At 36.8% G+C, this 20,818-nt stretch overlaps 1 protein-coding gene across 1 annotated transcript in view; it reads right to left on the reverse strand.

Annotated features, from left to right (window-relative positions):
• Window positions 1-13,879, reverse strand: part of csmd1 (CUB and Sushi multiple domains 1) — a 576,851-nt gene extending 562,972 nt beyond the window's left edge. The window contains exon 1 of the mRNA XM_015374130.1: window positions 13,417-13,879. Coding sequence (XP_015229616.1) covers window positions 13,417-13,558 — 142 coding nt within the window. The 5' untranslated portion in view covers window positions 13,559-13,879. The remainder of the gene's footprint in view (window positions 1-13,416) is intronic.
• Window positions 13,880-20,818: the final 6,939 nt, after the last annotated feature.

Genomic DNA, 20,818 nt, shown 5'->3' on the forward strand with positions numbered 1-20,818 from the left:
AAATGAAGGCTAATCATGTTTTGGGTGTACTATTCCTTTAAGACTTCCCCTGCTTCATAAAACAGAATTCCAGCAAAACCTAACCTGTCAACCCATGAGTTGGCAAAAAGTGGTCACCTAGAATCTAGACATCTCCTTACCACAATATTTATCTCTATATCATTCTGAGATATCATCAAACATTCCAGGCAAGTAAGATTGGATAATCCTTCCAGCTAGGGCCGAAACAATTAATTGGATTAATCGATTATAAAATTAATCGTCAACTAATTTACAAATAAATTAATAGTTAACTACAGTATAGAGATGCTAAAACATTAAATTTACAGACAAAGCAACACACTTAGAGCAGTAATTACGCCAAAATTGTGAAAAAAAACATATAAACATTTTGCATTTAAGATTTGAAAAAAAAATTTGTCTGTCAAACTGCTCTACCCAGAACTCCTCATGTGGAAAAGTTTTAGTTTCCTCTGGTTTAATTTAGAAAAAAAGTGTTCTTTAAGGAACCTTTATCTATCTGATTATAAACTGATTAATCAAAAAAGTAACTGACATATTAATCAATTTGCGAAATAATCATTATTTGCAGCCTTACTTCCAACAAAGTCTGGGCCTCACTCAAGGTAACCTCCAGGTTGGGGCTGAGAAAGCTCAAAATAATGTGGTTAGAGGCATCCTAATTAGATGCATGAACCATCTCAACTGACCCCTTTCAGCGTACAGATGGAAGGGGTATTACTGTGAGCAGTACCTCCCTTAATGACAAAGCATTTCAGCTATCTATGAGGCTGAACCCAGCCCCCTGTACACAGGAGACTCATTTTAACCTCTTGAATTCTAGATTTTGATCTTATAGCAACAATCCATTTCACATCAGCTTATGAGATTTAGAAATTGAAAGCTGGACCTTTTTGGCTCAGCTTGTATTTCACCAAATATGCGCTATGCCTGTCTACAAGGGACTTATATTTTAAATAAGTCAAATTGAACCAATATAGCAGCAAATAGGCTAACATAGCCAACAATGTGTTGGTAAAAGTAGTAGTGTGTTTGTTTAAAATTAGCAAGTCTTTGACAAAAAAACACAAAAAAAAAACAAATTCCCATTGTGTAGAAATTCAAAGGTCCTCCTAATTCACAAGCTTAAAGCACAGAATAAATTGTCTGTACCACAGTTGCATACAAAACCAAACCAATATGTGTTAAATATTTCCAGCTTGAACTAAAGCTTCCACAATATATTGCACAACACTCAACACAGCAAAACAAACTGAAAGAAATGGAAATGATCTACTTTACTGAAATCTGTTAAAATGTTCCATAGCTGTTGATGTTCTGAATAAACTGTCAAATTAAATTTGGATTTTCATGGACATAGTCACACCACCCAATCTTTCATTATGAGCTAGCTCCATTTAAGAGGTTCATTTCATGCTTATTTTTAGAGTTGGTTGGCTGAGTTATTCAGTGTGTTATGAAATAGAAGACATCTCCCACCAAAGCGAGGCATCAGTACAACAAGTACAGGGAAAAAAACACTGCTAAGCCTAAAGTGGAAGGAATTAAAGCATTTTGAGGGCCTACTGTTATTTATGTGATGATGGTTGATGAATTAAGCAAAAAGAACACACTGTTTGTTTTGGAAATGCAGTGTTGTCATCTGTTAAAAAATCACATTCGACAGACATAATAGAAAAATTACAGACCTGAAACTAGATATATTATTTATGCATAGAAATAGACTATATAACTCCAACTCTACAGGCCGCAACAATTCTGTTGATGTTCATTACTTTAAGCTGTGTCTACTTGCTTGACATAAACGAGTTCCTTTTTTTCCTCAGTCTTTAAATGATAAGCTTACAGAGATCCATTCTCTCTATGATGTAGTATTTATTGCCAGCATGAAATATTTGAGTTTAGTCATTAATATCAGCACATTTTAAAGCCCTGTTTGTATATGCCTTTGGGTCACTTTAGTGGATTTACCTCGCGTATCTAAGTAATAAATTCGGACCAGACAGGGTTATGATGTCATTACTTGCGCAACATTAAGAACTGAGTAACACAAGATGGAAAAGTCATTCCTGATTAATCGCATCTATTCAGGAATACATTTTCATTTTCTCTTTGTGTTGCCTCCTCCTACATGCGAGTGCCTCTCCTTCCTCTCAGTCTCAGACTCTTTTTAGCACACTTGTTCTAGTCTCTGCCTTAATCGTTTTCTATGTCTTTACATGTATTCCTCTTTTTACTGTCCCAGTGTTCCCCTCACTGTCCTCTTCCCCTACATCAGCATAAGCTATGTGGGCCATTGCTCCTAAAACCTGCGCTCTTGCAACAAACACCTAATTCAGTGAACTTTCTTTCCTTCATCAATCACAACAATGAACTAGGTTTTAATGCTGTTTCTTGTTTGTACTTTTACAGTTCATTTAAATTTGAATTGCTCAACTGATTTGATTTAAAATTTTAGATCTTGGATTAACAAAAAACATTCATTACTTTCAAGATTCAACTTCTTGCTCTCTGTTGAACTGTGCACTATTTGCTAGTTAACTGTACTGAACACTGTGTGGGTTTTTGTTCATCTCAATGGACAGAGAGAAGCACCCTCAAGTGTCTGAAAATCATCAGTACTCAGTAACAAGGGTCTCCTTTGCTCTTTGTCAAGCTCCGTTTGTTTAAAATGTGTTCAGTCTTTGGTGTGACTGAGGAGGATCAATTACAATACAAGCACCTGAAAACATTGAGCACAAATGCTCTACTTCATCGCCTGCAGTGTGGTTTTGTCGGTAAGTGAGCCTTATAGTCCATCTCTCTGTTGTACAATTAAAAGCTATAGTTAAGTTTTCCCAAGTAACCCGTATAGACTCTTCAGAAATAAAAAAATAAAAAAATCCATTTACACACATACCGTAAATTCCAAGCAAACACAAATGGAAGCCAACACAGCACACCTTTTAAAACCTAGACAGTTCAACGTATATCCAACCTTTTAATGCTCTTTTATACTGTATTTGAAGTACCACTTTTTAAACTGGTTTCACTGGTCAGGATGTACAGCACCAGATTTTGAAAAATTATTTTCATAAGAATATAAGACAGGTATCTTTTAACAAAGTGTGAAATAAGTTGTACATTTGAATGATGCGTTATAATGTATGCATTTTAATTTACATGTCATTCAAAAAGCTTGTCAAAAATTATCCTCTCAAAACCCCCAAAAAACATATTTTTCTGGCATAACAAAAAGACTAGAATTGCTGGGGAGCATGTTTCTAATAATACGGTACAGAGACTTAAGGTTGAAAAGTTTCCTTGCCACTAATCTTAATCTTTAACTCCCTGCATAAATTCTCTGTTAGATTGGACTTAAATTGGTTCCCCCTAATTTTTAGGATTAGTTAGGCAGAATAGATATGCTGGTAAAATTAAGAGCTTACATTAAATCAAAATCTACTGAGGTATATTTTCCTTTTTTTCTCTCTTTTTTATCAAAGCTCCAACAGAGTAAAAAAACAGCGTATCACTAAAATACTTTAAAGCTAATGCATACCTGACATACTGTAATAAATGCTCAAGAATACAGAAAAAACATCCATCTGTTGTTAAAAGGCTTATTTTTTGTTTAACTGTCTATTTTCTTCTTATAAGCAAGGCCAAGCACCATTGCAATGAAAATAGGGACAAAATATGTGTATCTTTGCAAATATTTACCATATACTTTAAGGAAATACTTCTGCACCTCCTTAAAGTTTGCAGAAACCAGCATGCTATAAACGTTGTTTTACGAAAAAGCTGGAGCTTACTAACAGTATGTTATTCTAGGCAGAAGCAACACAATAGGTGTGTCCAGGGATTGACAGTGTTTCTAATACAAGTATTTGAAATTTATTTAAAATACAAAACACTATTTTGTCTTTTGCAGTTTATTGAGATGATGAAAATGCCTCCGTATTTTGTATCAAAATACTCCAGTGTTGTGTATTTCTGTATTTTCAAAATACTGTTAAATACTTTCTGTGAGACCCAGTCTGTGATGACATCTAACTATCTATAAATCATGAAATAGTGTCTGTGGCACCTTCGCCGTCAAGCCCCTGTGATACCACTCTTGGCCACTAGGGAACTTTGGCACTGTTTCACATTTGCTATGGGGGCATTGCACGATTAGATTAAGCCAGGTATCTTCTATTTAGTGCTTTGTCCGGACCAGTCAAGGAAGTTGTCTCAAAGCAAGGTTAGCAACCTAATTTACCTAGTTTATTTCAGTAACTCGTTTATTCTTAACCACGCTTTTTATAGCATTTTCATGTTCAGTGTAACGTTCAGTGTTCGTAAGGCCAGGCTATTTAACTTTTGAATGTCAGCTGCTAACTAACTCTCTCTGTTAGTTTCACTGTCATTGATTTCACCAGTAAACGTTCAAAGAATCACGTTTTTTAAGTTATGTTACACAGTTTTATTTTGTTTCATATAATTAGCCTATAGCCTACATAGGACTTTTGTATCCCATTGTCAATATGTGTGCTGCTGCAGCTCCACAGGTGACCTTCTCCACCACTTTTAGTACAGTATGTGATTCAAAAGAAATATTCATAGAATAAATGACACATTGCTGAAGTGAGCAGTTGTTAAGAAATATGGTTGTAATCTCTATAAAAAAAGAACTAACCTAGACTACTATTTTGTTGCTTTCTTTAAGGCATGCTGCCTCTACAATGGCTATTTTTGGCTCATACTAGTGTTGGCTGTTTCAATTTACTTTTTTGTATAAATATACCTAAATAATGTTCGACTCTTGACTGTAAGAAGCTTACACAATATTACTGTTGGGAGAAATGCACTAAAAAATTTATTTAATTAGGCTACAGTAATGCATTGCTTTTTGCAGTAATGCAGTAGTGTAAGGCATTACCAATACAATTTCAGTAATATTTTACTTGGTACAGGTCTCAGTAACTAAGGCTACTTTGCTTTTTAATCCAAAATTGAAGAATACTTAATCGGCACCAGTAGAATATTCAAGAATTTAAAAAAAAGGTAATCTATGCTGGTCCTGGAATTTGATTGCTCTGTTTAGATGAATGTAGAAAGGGAATCTGAGTTATCTCTACCATTCATGCAATAGATCTAACATGGTTAGGCTATACTTCCCAACTGCAAGCAGTAAGAATAACTAAAATGTTGTTTGTACAGACAACGATCTAAGCAATTATTCTCAAACTATTTGCATTAAGTCTACACAACTGTATATGGAAGAAAAGGCAACCAGCAATGAAGAAAACCAGTTAAAGTCAACATACAATTTCACTATGGCTATATTTTACCAGATTAAGATGTGAGTGACCTTTGGCCTTTGAGGACTACACTGTCCCATGAGCCATAACTGCAACCATTATAATGGTTGTGTTATATCAAGGCTGTGCACTGTGGTAGTGATGGTGTTAAATCACTTAAAATTTTAAAATGCTTACCAGTCTAAATTTGGATTGTTTGTCTTTGCGTTATTTTCACTGATTCATAGTGGGCCACATATTCCACCAATAGCAAAAATAAGTAGACTTAAGGAAGGGCTCCTTGAATTACTGAACATTTCTCAGGGCAGAGGTTTATACTGGGGTGTCTAACATGAGTGGTCAGCATATCTGTTGACTGATTATGGAAGGAGTCTCTTGCTTTCAGATGTTTTTCCAGATAGTGTACAAGTGGGGGGGATTGAAGAAAAAGGCTTTTAGAATGAAGTATTTTGTAGTATTTTGAAAACACAAAAACACAGTATTTTATTTTGATAAATTTTTTGACTGCTGTATTTTGTAGTTTATTTTTATAAACTTTTAAGGTGGGTATTTGGTATTTTATTTGGAAATAAATTTTGATGTATTTTTGCCCATCCCTGGATGTGTCACTGGTTAAAATCTATATCTTAATTCTGAAAGTCTAAACCCCTTAGAGCAGACCATGTTTGATATACGTTTTTGGAAAGTCATATAAAAAAAAAAATGTTCTGCAACTTTGGAGCATTATATTTTGTTTGTGCAAAAGACTGGAAAGTCTTCAAAACCACAACACAGGTCACAATAAATGTTTACAGCCTAACATAATATTTTTCAATGCAAACCACATTGATTATCAGGAAAATAATCCAGTGCTTTTAAGCATAGTGAAGAAAATACCACAGCCTAATGGAGTCAGAAGCTTGCGATTGTTGATTTAACCAAACTTTCTTTGTCATATCAAAAGCTGCCTAAAAACTGTTCAAGTTAAAGAGGAACAGACCTTTTAATAGGATAATGATACACGGCACATAAGGAAATCCACCAAGGAATAGCTTAAAAGGGAGAAATGGAGGGTTAATGGAAAAGGCAGAGTTAATGTTCGGATGTAAATCCTACTGAACGGATTGACAGCATTGAAAAAGGACAGGAAAAGGGAAATCCATCAAGCAAATTGCAGGTCTTGATACCTTGTTTTAAAGTGTGGTCAATGTTAAGGTAGCTGGTGTCAAAGAAATGCAGACCACCCACAGTACAGTAACACAATATGGTCTTTCTGCTAAACATTAGCATATGGTGGCGAGAGTGAACACACTTTAACTGAATAATAAACTCTTAATACAGCTATTGCACAAAATTATTCGAAATATTTAACGATTAATGACAAGAAATTCTGTTTTACAGCCTTTTTGTCTAACAAAATTATTACTACCCATGATGTATTTTTACAATCTGTCTGGCTCCAACCCAAAAGTCAGTGTATTTTATTGGGATTTAATGTGGTAGACCAACACAAATTAGCAGCATAATTGTGAAGTGGAACACACAAGGTTTCATTTCTATAATGATACGAATAAATCTGAAAAAAAATTGCATATGTTTGCATTCAACCCTCATTTTCTATTGTATGGCTAAACAATCTATGCAAGCAGCTGAATTCAAAACTGCTATATAGTTTAAGTTAATCTCAGCATAAACAGAGCTTTTGTGTCAAGACCCAAACCCAGAAGACATTAGGTCTAAATTAACCACTTGCTTTTGATGTGATTTTTTTAACTATTAAATTTACCCTAGGTATGATTAAGGTTTGAATAAATTAATACATTAAAATCTAGACTTTCTCCAGCAGTTCTCTTTGGGCTTCCATAGATTAGAGTGATGTATTAGAGTGCCGATTATTTTGTAATTAGTTCAACCAATAATATGTGCTGCCCACTTTTGGGGGCCGACTCTTGAAGTGTGTTTTGCTTTCTCTTCCTCCAATCACATGGTAGAACTGAAACAATGACAACTTCCACTTTAAAGAAAATGAAAATCAAATTTTAATCAAATTAAAGAAAACGCTTATAATGGATCATAGATAAAGGGATCAACAATGCATACTTTAAAGGCACAGTTGCTGAAGGCACTGAAGAATCTGAAAATGTATGCATATATTGATACTAATATAATTAAAAAAACACTAACATCAGTTAAAACTATTGGCCAGCCGATGTATTGGTCTGTCTGTAGTTTGTTGTGAAACATTTTTTTACAGCATGTGGCCCAGCCCTATTTTTGAATCGTACAACCTGAAAAATTCTATAAAGCAAGCTAATTGGTAATAAAATAGCAATAACTTCCAACTCGGAAACCAAATTACCTGGTCCATGTTCCAGTGGTAACATGCAAAAAGCTCAAGTATTTAGCAGTTACAAGAAGAATGTGATGACTGTATACAGAAAACTGATTCTACCACTATTGAAAGAGGTACAACAAAATTCTAACATCTCATTATAATCAAATTGAAACCAATGCGTCTTTTATTTCTTGATACTCGAAAGTTTTGTGACGAATGAGAAATTCTTATCTTATTTCCTATTAGATCCAAAGGTTAGCTTAAATAAAAGCAACTCCCAATCCAAATCCACCAAATGTGTGAATAATTAGAGGCTGAAGAAACTGAAAAACTTTAAATACCAAATCATTTTAATACTAAAAGTAAGTAATGTACCTTTGTAGAAGTTTTTTCCTCATTTATGTATAAGTTGATAGAATTATCTTGTAAATTCATAAAACATACCAAACTAATGTAACACTTTTTTGGGGATCTGGAGGTTTTGTCCACTTTCTCCACCAGAGGGCGCACGAGATCTCCTGGAGGCATGAGCTGACTGCAACACCTGTCTTCAATCTGCTCATCAGGAGGCTCCTTCTTAAGGAGGCGGAGACGGACACTCCAGTGCCAGAGTGTTTGCCAGTAATGGTTAGCAAGCCTGAGCCAGCCTGCTTTTCTAAACCCAAGATTTTGTGAACCTGTCTGATCCAGTCTTTTTCTGTCTCACAGATATTCCTGCCTGACAATCTGAAAACCTGGAGAGAAGACTCTTTCAGGTGTCCGCCTGTCTGCCCTCAGTGAAACCCTGGATGGTTGTTTCTGCCTGGAATCTGCCTGCCCACTCTCAGAGTAAACTGAGAGGGAAATCAGTCAGGAATCCGTCTGCCTGCACTCAGTAAGCCTCCGCCCTCAGCCCTCTGCCTGCCGACTAGCCTCTGAACCCTCAAGGTTCCCCCCCTCTGCAGCTCCGCTCAACTTCAGAACAGGTATACCCTCGTTCATCAGAAAACCTGCAGTAACTTGGATCAATACTAACCACTCTGCCTCCGGTCAGTGGTGAACCCCTGCGTGACCAGTCAACCTACCAAGGACCAGTTCATAATATATTGTGCTTCATTGTAAATAAATCTTTGAACTTTTTCTCTTCCTCTTGAGTGATCTCTGCATGTGGGTTAGGCACCTTAAACCCATCATGACACTGTTAGCCTAATAATGTTGCTTAATCTCCTGTAAGTGTTGTTTTCACGGCTACATGTTCTTTGTTCTTTATCAGAAAGGTTTTGATTTTTAACCTCCCTGTTTATCTTTCACACATTGCCTGGTGGCAAAATAAATAAACACTCATAGGAAATGAATGTCTGTTTTACATCATATTTGCACTTCAAGGAAGCAGGAAATAACAGATTCATTCAAAAAATAAAAATTGCATCAGCTTTTTTAATTCAAATTGTTGATGTATAAATATAGTGATGATGATTTAGATTAAAACATTATATTTTCCTCACTGCATGAATGCACTGTACTATGAGGTTATTACATATTGAATTATGGCATGCCATATACATTAAGATTTTTGTAGCTAAAACCTTAATTCATACTTTCCTAACTGCAAGCTACAAACCCAGGACTTACCTCTTGTCTTATTTTGGTAATTTCCAGGAGAGATTACTGTACCTTGGCACAGATCACTCCACCTGTACAGCTGATTCCCCTTGTGTTATGTGTCAGTGAATTTGGATCAGGAAGCCAGCTCTTTTTAATTAACCATCTTCTCAAATCAGTGTGTGTTCATGGGTGTCTGTGTGTGTGTGAGTGTACTTGCACTTGCTGCCAAGTAAAGACATTTTTGGTGCATTTTACTAGTAAAGTGAGGACTTTGATGTAAGTGAGGACCTTTTACTGGTCCTCACTTCACTGGCTTAGGTTTAAGACCAAGGTGGGATTTATATTTAGGATAAGGTTAGGATTACGTATGAACCAGTAATGGTGAGGTTTAGAGTATGCCTCAAGGATGTAGGCTGTGGTAAGGGTAGAATATGAGTGGAAGTCGATGGGAGTGTAGTGGTCCTAATTTTGTGTATAAAACTCAGATTGTTGTGGGTGTGTTTGGGGTCGACACATGCTCAGGCGTCCCTCCCATGTGTGATATTAGTATGCCAAGCTGCAGGACAGGCAGCTAGTTCTAATATCTTGTTTGGCATTGATTCAATGTCAGCTAATTGTCACCTTGTGCATGAAATTTAGCCTCTTATAATCTGTGCATGTAGCTGTGTGTGTTTGCCTCTAAGTGTCCTGTTAAACTTTAAAAAAAAAAGAAATCAAAAGCAGATACTTTTTCAGGCCTCATTAAAAAAAAAAAAAACAGTAATACAGTATGTTTTTGGGATGTCTTCTGGGATAATTCGATGGAATGTGTCCTAAGTGAAGTGGTTGGGTGTGTGTGTGTGTGTGTGTGTGTGTGTGTGTGTGTGTGTGGTGGTGGTGGTGGAGGGGGGGATTACCCAAACACCGCATAGTGCCAGTGGGAGTCTAAAATCTCCGACATGTTATTGGTTATTGTCAAAAGTGTGTTTCTGTTGGTATCAGTGTGTGTTCCAGAAATGCCTATTGCCCAGTCCCCTGTAGAGCACAGTTAACAATATATCAATTAAATTAGCGGTAGCTGGGTTTAATGGGAATTATGATCACAGTTGGATATGTGGACATTTGACTGTAACAACCTTTTGATGCATAGGCTGAGGTAGGGGGTTTTCTCAATGACTAAGCTAAATACTGTGGAAATGACTGAAAAGCAGTGATTGCTTCAATGAAACACCAGCAGTAAATGTTGCAGAAGGTATAAAACACATTTCCTTCACCATAATATATTGTTATTAAATATTATAATAAAAATGTTTGTCTGTGAACTCCCAATTTAGATAGATAAATAAACCTAACCTAAAATAAACATTGTAATGTCAAAAGTTATTAAGATAAAAATGAACTTTGGATGAAGCTATGTTTTCCAATCCTTTTAGCAAACATTTGTGGGTTATGAATAATTACCTGACTGTTAAAACTTGCAGTGTGATGTCATTTACACTGTCTAAAGGGATGCCAGCCATTTTCAGTTTGAGGTTTAACTAAATTAATTATTGCCACCCTTCCTTCTGTCTCGCCAGATGTCTGGATGCCCTTTAATTTTTTCATATTTTGTCTTACATTGTGTATGCCAATGAAAGGCTTTATTTATTTATATTATCATGCTGTATTTATTGATAGGCAATGACAGGCGTGACGATATATAGATTAATATTCATGCTAGTGTAAGATAAAGGAGTATCTCAATACATTTTTTTGTAAAAAAAATATTTCAATTTATGTGATTAATTCAGTTGGAAAAAAAATAAACTCATGTATAGAGTCACTCACCCCAAACACACATTTCAGTAATTAATTTATATCATTGTGAATATCCTACATTAATTTTTAAAAGAAAATTAGACACTCGTGATTAAAAATTGGCAGCCAGCTGAAAAGTATTTGACCCACGTATTGTTTTTTTTTGCAGTGTGGGTAATCCTACTGGAAAATGAAATAAGCATCTCCATAAATCTTGTCGGACGAGGAAGCATGGCGAGCTAAAATTTCCTGGTAGACTTTGTTACTCACAAAGCACAGCGGACCAACAGCGGCAGTTGGCACGGCTCCCCTCATTATCAGTGCATATGTATACTTCACTCTGGACCTTGATCCGCTTTCTTTCATTAGACTATGGACCATTGATGTTAAAATAATATAAAATATATATACATCAATAGGAACACTGAGCAACAATCCAGTTCTTTTACTCCTTTGCCAAGGTAAAGCACTTCTGACATTGTCTCTAGAGTGACCTAATGCAATCAGCAGTATGACAGTTGTAGCCTTCATCCTGGATATGCCTGTGTGTGCTGAAGCGTCCTCACTTCAGTCACAGTCCACATTATTTAAATCTCTTCTAAACTATCTTATGTGCTTATCTGCACAGATGCATTGAGAGCAATGCTGCAGTTAACCCTGCTGCCCATGCATGTTTTTTCATTCTTATCAACTTCTTCTTTCTCCTGGAAGGTGTGTGCTAGAAAGAAAACTTTAGCATGTAGGTAGTTATTTAATACTTCTGCATTAGAAATGTATATACTCTAAATCAATAGGGCATAAGACCAACTGCCCTGCTTGTTTCAGATGTTTCCCTACTTACACAAAACCAACTAAATAAATGGGTAATTAACAAGCCTCTGCAGCCCTTGATGTCCACTGAGAGTTTAGTGCAATCATTTGATTCAGGTGAACTGGAGCAGAGACAAATCTAAAATATGCATTACAGTGGGTCCTAAGGACCAGAAAATAAAGACCCCTCCTCTAAATTTCTGAAAACATAATTTGTTTTTTTGTTAACTGTAATACATAGTCATAAAAATGAATAAAGCTACACGCTTAGAATATCCCTCTGTGTGTCATAAATCTCTGTAATGAGGCAGTTTTTAATTGGATTAAGGCAAATATAACTTTTCCTTTAAATGTGGTTTTAATGATATGTTCATATTATTCTGATGATGGACGAAGGGTATTATAATATATAATATTGCAAAAAGCTGAGTCGATTGTATAGACCCTGGTTGAAAACACACACACACACACATTCAGAGAAAGAAATATATTCAAAATTAAACCATAGATGATAAGAAGCAGTTGCTTCAATCACACACAGCCTAAAGACCCAGTATCATACTCATCAAAACACACAATTCCCTTTCAATCACACTTTCATTCAAATCCCTTTATTTCCAGGCTGACAGCTGGCATGCACACCTGCATACAGATAAAGATACCAATGCCACACATACTAAAACATAGACACAGATCACAATGTATATCTATATCAAAGTTAAGGGAGATGCATAGTAAATAATGTCCACCATAAAAAGTAGGCTTACTGCAACTGACTGTTATTTGTCAAGGATTTTGAAAACCACCAAAAACATTTGCTTTATTTAATGGTGATAATAAACTTGTGTGGCGAGGGAAAGTTTAAAAGAAAGCTGGAGAGGGAAGAGCATTTTTAACAGCAGCAGGGAGAATCGCTCACAAAGAGGGCATTGATACAGAGAGTGAAAGAAATTTAACACTTTCTGCTTCATCTCTCTGTAGCTTACTTAACATCATGAGCCTCCAGTGCACATCACCTGCATCAGAGCTGATTCACAGCATCATGCCTCTGTGACAACTGGTCCTCCACGAAATTCACACAGATCTCCAACCATGGGATTTCCTCTCTATGTGAAAATCCCTCTCAAACTGCTGCCAAGCAAAGAGGATTTTTAACTCCTTCTGATGCTAAATATAATTTGGTTAGTTGAGTGATTCATTCTGGGGTGGCTTGTGTTGGTTTTGTTAAGAATGTGAGGCCCTCAATACTCCAGATGTAACACTGGGTCCAACTTGGCCGCCCAACACTCTCCCATCTCTGGAATGCGCAAACACAAGGCTGTGCGCGTTTTAGTCTCATATACAGGCAGCCTTATAAGGACACACACGCAGTAGACTCAGACCTGAGAGCGCGTGCACACAATCACACTCCCTCACGCGCCAGCGCACTTATATATATCAAGCCTTCATCTAAAACTCCGTCACTCACACACACCGACTCTGACTGTTGCTGCGGAGCTCCACGCACCGATTTTTTTACTGCGCGGACGCACAACGTCAAAAAAGACTGGCAACCTCCGGCTCACGCGCGCACACAGTTACGCAGCTCCGCTCGCATGTGAGACACGGATCCGCTTAAAAACTCACCATTGGACGGGGAGAAAACCCCAACGAAGAGCCCCAACAGGAAGAGAAGCGGGAGGTCGTGTCTGAGTCCTCCCGATTTTTTCCCGATCGTCCCCCTTCTCCTCAGCAGCGGCAGCATCCCCGACGCTCCCAAATCCGTCATTTTGCTGCTAAATAAATCCAAGCTGGTTGTTTTTCAAAGTCCTCTCCCCACCTTGCCGCTCTGCTTGGCCGAAAGAAGCGGAGGGTGGGGGGGTAAAAAGGGAAGGCAGCCCCCTTACCTCCTCTCTCGTTATAAGAAAAATAAATAATAATAAAAGAAAGATCAATCACGGATATCCCTCACATACATGTCCATGTCAACGTTTGGACAGGACAGCAACCGGTGACTGGTTGACGGTCTTAGATCGGGCAGCACGCCGCTGGTGTAAGCTGTCATAGCAGAGACTGAGGAGAGAGAAGGAGAGAATCAGTGAAGGAGAGGAGAGAGATGGTCGTTATAGGTCCGCACAGCCCGGCGCGCCAGAAACGACTGAGACTGGTGGAGGTGGAGAGGAAGAGGGAGGGAGAGAGGCGCAAAGAGAGGAAAAGGTTAGTCTGAGACGAGAAAGAAAGAAAGAAAGAAAGAAAGAAAGAAAGAAAGAAAGAAAGAAAGAAAGAAAGAAAGAAAGAAAGAAAGANACAAACTGCATGGCTAAAAGAGTTTCATGATACAGAAAGAGGTCAAAAAGACGAGAAAGAAAGAAAGAAAGAAAGAAAGAAAGAAAGAAAGAAAGAAAGAAAGAAAGAAAGAAAGAAAGAAAGAAAGAGGGGAAACGTGGAAAACGGGGAGGAAATGCAAAGGAAGAGCTATGATGAAATAGAAAGAGCAGAAATCATAATCAAGAGGAAATAGAAGCGATGAGGGCAGAAAGGTTGAAGAAAAGGCGAGAAAAGAAAGGAGATGAAAGTGTAGAAAAGAACAATGTCAAGGAACAAGGCACCGAGCAAGCTATAAACAGAAGAAAAGGAGAAATTTGAAGAATGAAAGCGGCATGGTAAGAGTGGCAGGAAATTAGGAATGGGAAAGTACAGAGAGGGACAGAAGGGAAGTAACAAATAGAAAAAAAGACAAGCACTGGGGCTTGGAAGTAATGGATTAATATGAAAAAGTTCACAGGATAAGTTTATAACTTTTGGAATGAATCCATGATGTTATATATATATTACGGAAAATACTACTTTCTCCGTTTCCCTTGTGTTTTGGTTCCATAATCACCACTTTAAAGTGTGTGTAGACCCCAAAGAGAGCCACAAGCCAGTTATCGATCCCCATTCCCCTGTGGCATGTGTGAAGGATCACACTAATAAGATTACAATGCTACAAACACATCATGAAGAATTAGCCTGCTGAGCCACTAAGACAAGCAACGGCAGCATCACTTGGAGGGGAATTCACTTCGCATATGTATCAAGCAGCCACAACCTTTGCTCCTTAGTTCATCGTTGAGTAGAGTTGAGGAGTAATTACTTGTTACTTAACAACCCACTTCTTTTTTTTTTACTTTACGCATTACAGAAAACCTTCCCATTATTGTAACAATATAAACTAAGTGAGGCTTTGAAATAAAAGTTTAAGCTGGAGACCATTTTCTTTTAATATGTAACTTTACATCCACTTTAATTTGCTCCATAAAATGTTTCCTTCACTCTATTCTTCCAATGAAAGACTTGGCTGCTGTGACTTCGGCCGAGAGATCATGATCATTATCTTAGCAAGTATAAATAGAATCTTTATAAGTTAGAAATGATCATCTGCTCAAACTTTATTTCAGAATAGTATTATTAAAGAATAATGTTTTATTCTGGAATATTTATTATATAATGAAATCTGGTTGTAAAGGAGATGAAATGTGATAGGCCTAATTAAATTTTATATACCATGTGGTAATTAAAGTCTGTATACTTTTAAGTTTGTTAATCATTTTAAAGAGTTCCAAAATATGTGGGTATAATCTTCTCTTAGACCACAACCACTCAGATACTATATCTAGATGTGGCAAGAAGAGCCTTAATTAACAATAGTTTAGTGACTTTAATCACCAGATACAGATTCATGAATTACATTTTTTATATGAAAGAAGATCATTCAAATCATTTCATTTAAGCAAACCCACGCCTGTACATCCAACAAATCCCTTGAGTCCCATGACCACATGCAGCATGATTAGAAAGCTACAGCAGCCTGTCCTCTCTTGTTGTTGTTGAAAACATTTGTCACAATAATTTGCCACTAATGACCTATGTTGTTAATCCATATAAGCACATTTCTGACAGTTAACAACCTCAACTTAGATACTTGCAGGGTGTGTTTGCCTGTAAGAGCATGTGATGGCTGCACGAGTTTCTTAGTGCTTGGGCAGCTGTTATGCGTTAGAGTGTGTCTTTTAGTAAGTGACTGTGTGTGTGTATGTGTGTGTGGGTTGAGCCATTTCACAGCATTAGTGTGAGTCATCCATCAAGCTGGTAGCTCTCTGTGCATTGGGCTACTTCAGTCATTTCATATATATTTATAATAAAAAATAAAAAATAAAACGCTTATAGTAGGAGGCTATAGGAGCATACACTCCAAAAAAAGGATGCTGTTTCCAGCTCAGACAAGAGGGTCATTGGTCCCCAGATGCCTTTTAACAGGCAGGTATTAAAAAGTATGCAGATAGATAGACAGAAAGACAGAGCATCTGCAGAAAATTTAGTTCAGCACCATGGATAGCGCTATATCGAAGCTCTGTGTAGTAAGGCTGCCATCTTCTGGTCAAAAATATACTGCAGACCAAACAGAGATGCAACGGGAAGAATACATCCAACAGTTTAAACCGCAAACCTGTAGATGGTTTATATCTGTGATTATAATTAGAAAGGGGCATGAGTCACATGTCTCTCTTTCAAGGGTCTTTACCAGTGCTGACACTACCTTACTGGATTATTTTGACAGGTGTTTCAATTATGGGTGCAACAGAGATTTGTTAAGGCAAGGTGCAAGAGATGATTGTGCAACTATATTGACGGGGATAAGTTTAAAAATATACACAAGACCTCAATAGAAAACTGTTAGATAAAGGCAGCAATCAAAAACGATAAACATGATTTGTATACATAAAAAACATAGGATTAATGTTTTTAATTACTCCTGCAAATGCAAATACATACATGAGATACATGGGAGGGATAGACAAACTATGAACTGAAAGTGAAAGAGAAGTTATCAGTGTTATTGAAATGTAATTTGCTTTGTTGCCTCATCAAGCAAAACATTACAGCACATCCAGATCATCACTGTACTGTACTGTACCCCCCNCCCCCCAAGTAGGGCTTTACATAAGATGACTGATACATAACATGAGCAAATGTTTTACTTTACTTTTTATTGAATGTATTTAAGGTTAATGTAGGTTAATAAGATAAAGTAGAATGAAGAATAATGGTAATATATAGTTCTCAGGGGAAATAAAATTGTTACATGAATTTCAAATTTCAATTCGCTTAAACTGTATGAGTGAATGGAGAGTATCTGTGTATATCACTTGAATCTAATGAACCTCAGTTGAATTTAGGTATGTTCTTGGACCTGATCATTCAAACTCATGAATATGCTATGGTTTAATTATTCCTTTGATTAGTGCTGTATAACACTTTTATGGTCATTGTCCTATTGAAAGGTAATCTTTCAGCCCTGAGTCAAATTGATTAAACCCTATAAACAGTTTTTTTTTCTGGAATTTACTGCATTTCTACACTTCTTCTAGCATGGATTGGTAACCTGTCCAGGATGTGCACTACCTTTTGCCCATTGACTGTGTAGGATATAATGGATATACCCAGATTTTAATCATAAAAAGTAAAAATAGAGATAAGGGAAATAATATATAACTAGAATCAACAGCGTGTTGGTGCGGTGGGTACCGCAAAAAGGTTCCAGGTTTCCTTCCCGGCTCGGGGTCTTTCTGCATAAAGTTTGTATGTTCTCGCTGTGCAAGCGTGGGTACTTGGGCTTCCTTCCACAGTCCAAAAACATGACTGTTAGATTAATTATTTTCTCTCTAAATTGTCCCTAGTTGTGGGTGTGTGTGTGTACATGGTTGTATGTCTTCCTGCGTCTCTGTGTTGCCCTGCAACAGACTAGTGATTTTGTCCAGGGTGTACCCCACCTCTTGCCCATAGTCTTCAGGAGACAGGCACTGGCCCAGTGACCATGAAGGAATAAGTGGGAGAAAATGAATGGATGGATTGATGAAGATTTAAAATAGAATTGACAATTTGTACAGTACTTGGTCAAAACCAAAACAGAGGGGGTACTAATGAAATGGAGCCAAAACCTGTGCTAGAGCACACTGAAAGGACATCAGTGAGGTCGGATCGGAAACAGACGGATTACCTGGTACCAGACATACGCAATGGATTTTTAAAGACAGCAACCTGCTTTTGAGGTAAGATCTGTAAGAACCTCGGGGGCCTGAGGATCCACTGGGCCAAGATGGGCTGGACAAGGAGGAAGCAAGTAGAACACTGCACAGAGCCAAGCACTGACCTTGGTGAGATGGAGGAAGAGCAGGAACCGGAGGAACCTCACAGTGTCAAGAACCTCCATGCTCACTACGCTACACCTACTGTAACAAACTATCAGAACATTATCTGGTTTTATAGCTGGCTGGGTACGGCGAGGCTGAGTGGCGGCAGTTTTGACAAGGACGTTGATGCCATTCTAAATGCATCTTGCAAAGGAGAAGTTGATCGGCGACTGCAGTCTATGAGCACACTAATCATGAGCATTGGTGCAGCGAGGTTTGACATCAAACTACCAAAGGCTCACAACATTGTTAGACCAAGATCTCCCAGTTAAGGGAAGCCTTGAACCATCAGTATAAGAGGGTGTGCAACATGCAAAGACCAGCCCACAATAGTCTTCATTTTTGTCTCCAATAGAGCCCTACAGCGGACCACTCCAACACAGAAGAAAAAGTTGTGCAGGAGCATTGTCTTGATCTGGAATAGATTTGGTTTTGTTATTATTTGTTCCAGAAGAAGTGTGCTTGCTTTTCTGTTGGTGGTTGAACTGTTTATTTAAATGCAGAGACAGAGATTGTTGGGTTTTGTGAACAGCAGCAAAGACACAACAAAAAAAAAAAAAAACACCACCACCAAAATAACAAAAAAAAATAAAAAATACACAAGCAGGACACACAAATCTTTCAGAAAAAGTTTGCATAGAACTGGAGGGAGCTACTGGTGTAAAATCAAAATAAAAAAGGATTGTAAAACTTCTCTGTCTCTTTAAAAAAATATTACTCCATTTAAGTGATTAGAACACAAGGTTTCCCTCAGCAGAGTATATCTTGCTAAGTCAGGGTCAACAATAGAGGGCTTTAATTGACTAAGCTTAAGTCTCTCAGGAAAAAGAAGACCTGAACATTTTAATGAGTGTAGGTCCAAGGTGAGTTACTTTATTTATTTAACTCATGAGAAAAAGTTTCAGACATCTTTTTTTAGATGAACTGTTTTGCAGTGCTGGATCCCATCCAAGTTTCTGTCAAGTGTCTTTGTGGTCAAACACAACATATGCGGTCTAAAGGGAAATTATGGACTCTGTGATGTGTATTCAGCTTCTTACTTGAGTTTGTGTGTTTTCCTTTTGTTTGTGCGCAGAGTTGTGTGTCTTTGAGTGTATTTAACCTTAGTTCATTTATTAAAAAACACACTTTTTTTCCAGTAAAGGCCAGGAGTTCCAAAATAATATTCTTTGAATGACATACATTCTAAAAGAAAAGCAGTAAAGAGTGAAATAAAACTGAAAGTTTAAGACAAATATTAAAAAATCTTAACTACCAAAAAGTGAGTAATGACAAATGTGAATAAAACATCTAAAGATGTTTTAAGAAGAATAGCAGAGACAGCAAAGAAACGGAACTATAAAGGATATATAAAATAGTGGAGAAGATATGCCAAAATTATTAAAAGGGTACAGAAAACCAATGTTGATTCTATCAAACTCAAAAAAACAAACCTGGCATCTTACTTAAAACCTCAGCTTTCCATACCCAAAAAAAAAAATGTTCTCTGTGGCCCTTACCTCAATGTTAAATAAAAAAAAAACTAGAATAAACATCTTCTTGCATGTTTGGTACATCTTTATGTAATCATAGCAAGCGTGCAGTTTTAAATATCAGCAGAATTTTCATTTGGGATTGGTCTGAGGGCTGTAAAGCGAATATCATGGTTTTAATTGACTGTAAAAGATGGATAGGCATTATGTTTTACATGCATTATGGGCTGCTTTGGAAACAAATGATCCCACTTGATATTTATACACAATAAACAGAAAATCAAATAAATAATTCAACCATCATAGATGCGTTTTGATGAAGAAAATTATTATAAACTTGCAGTTTGTGCATAAATTATTTATATTTTGCCAGTTCAAAACAATATCTCAGAAAACTCTCTGTGCCAACCATATCAAAATCCGCTTTAGTACAAACATTCAGTTTGGTCCAAAATATAATGAATCAAAATTATTCCCATATAATTTAGTCAAAACGTAGTCTAATTACATATAATTTTATTTAATTAAGATTATAGCGAAACAGTTGAATTCAGTTAATCCTTTAACCACAGTTGATAAATAGATTTTTGTCTGAAGAAGATGATGGATTAGCTCAGTCTCTCATAATGAGCAAGTGTGACGTGACAGTAGAGAAAAACAACTCAGAATTATTTTAAATCAACCTTATTAAAAACTTTAATCTATACAGCTAGGCTCTTAAATGTCAGTTTTCTTTGTACCTTTGTTACAGCTGGACTTGATTCTACCAGTGCTCAAATTAGATCAGTATATTATAATATACATATATTTTTGCTTCAGGTTTGGTTAGTGTGGAAGATTAATTCAGATTGTATCATGAGTCCTGGCACTAGTGACTAGTCTGTGAGCTGGTTATATAATCAGGTAAGCAGGGGAATCTCATGGAGACTGATTGGAAACAGGTCAGAGCTGACAGGTATGTTAAATACTGAATCAAACCAGCACTAGAGCCATGAATCATGACAGATTGTTATCAGAAAACCAATTGCTCTGGATAAAAAGGCTCTAACTAAAATAAAATTGAATAAAAAAATACAAATTTCAATTCTTCAAAATATCCCAATCAATGGGTCCTATTATTCTTAACTGCAGAAAAAAATATTTATCACTCACTCCAAAGGCTGAACTTAGTTATCCTGATATAAATTTCCTATTGATACTGTGAATGAAATTTAAAAACAATTTGTGTTTGTGTGTTTGATGTCACTGCAAGGAATGAGTTGCGGGGCTGCATATTGTATAATGCATATTGTGTAATGCATGAATTAAAAAAGTGGTTTACCAGAAAAACATTTAAACAAAATG

This window comes from Cyprinodon variegatus, unplaced genomic scaffold (genome assembly GCF_000732505.1).
Source record: "Cyprinodon variegatus isolate N-32 unplaced genomic scaffold, C_variegatus-1.0 Scaffold5, whole genome shotgun sequence".
Classification (NCBI taxonomy): Eukaryota; Metazoa; Chordata; class Actinopteri; order Cyprinodontiformes; family Cyprinodontidae; genus Cyprinodon; species Cyprinodon variegatus.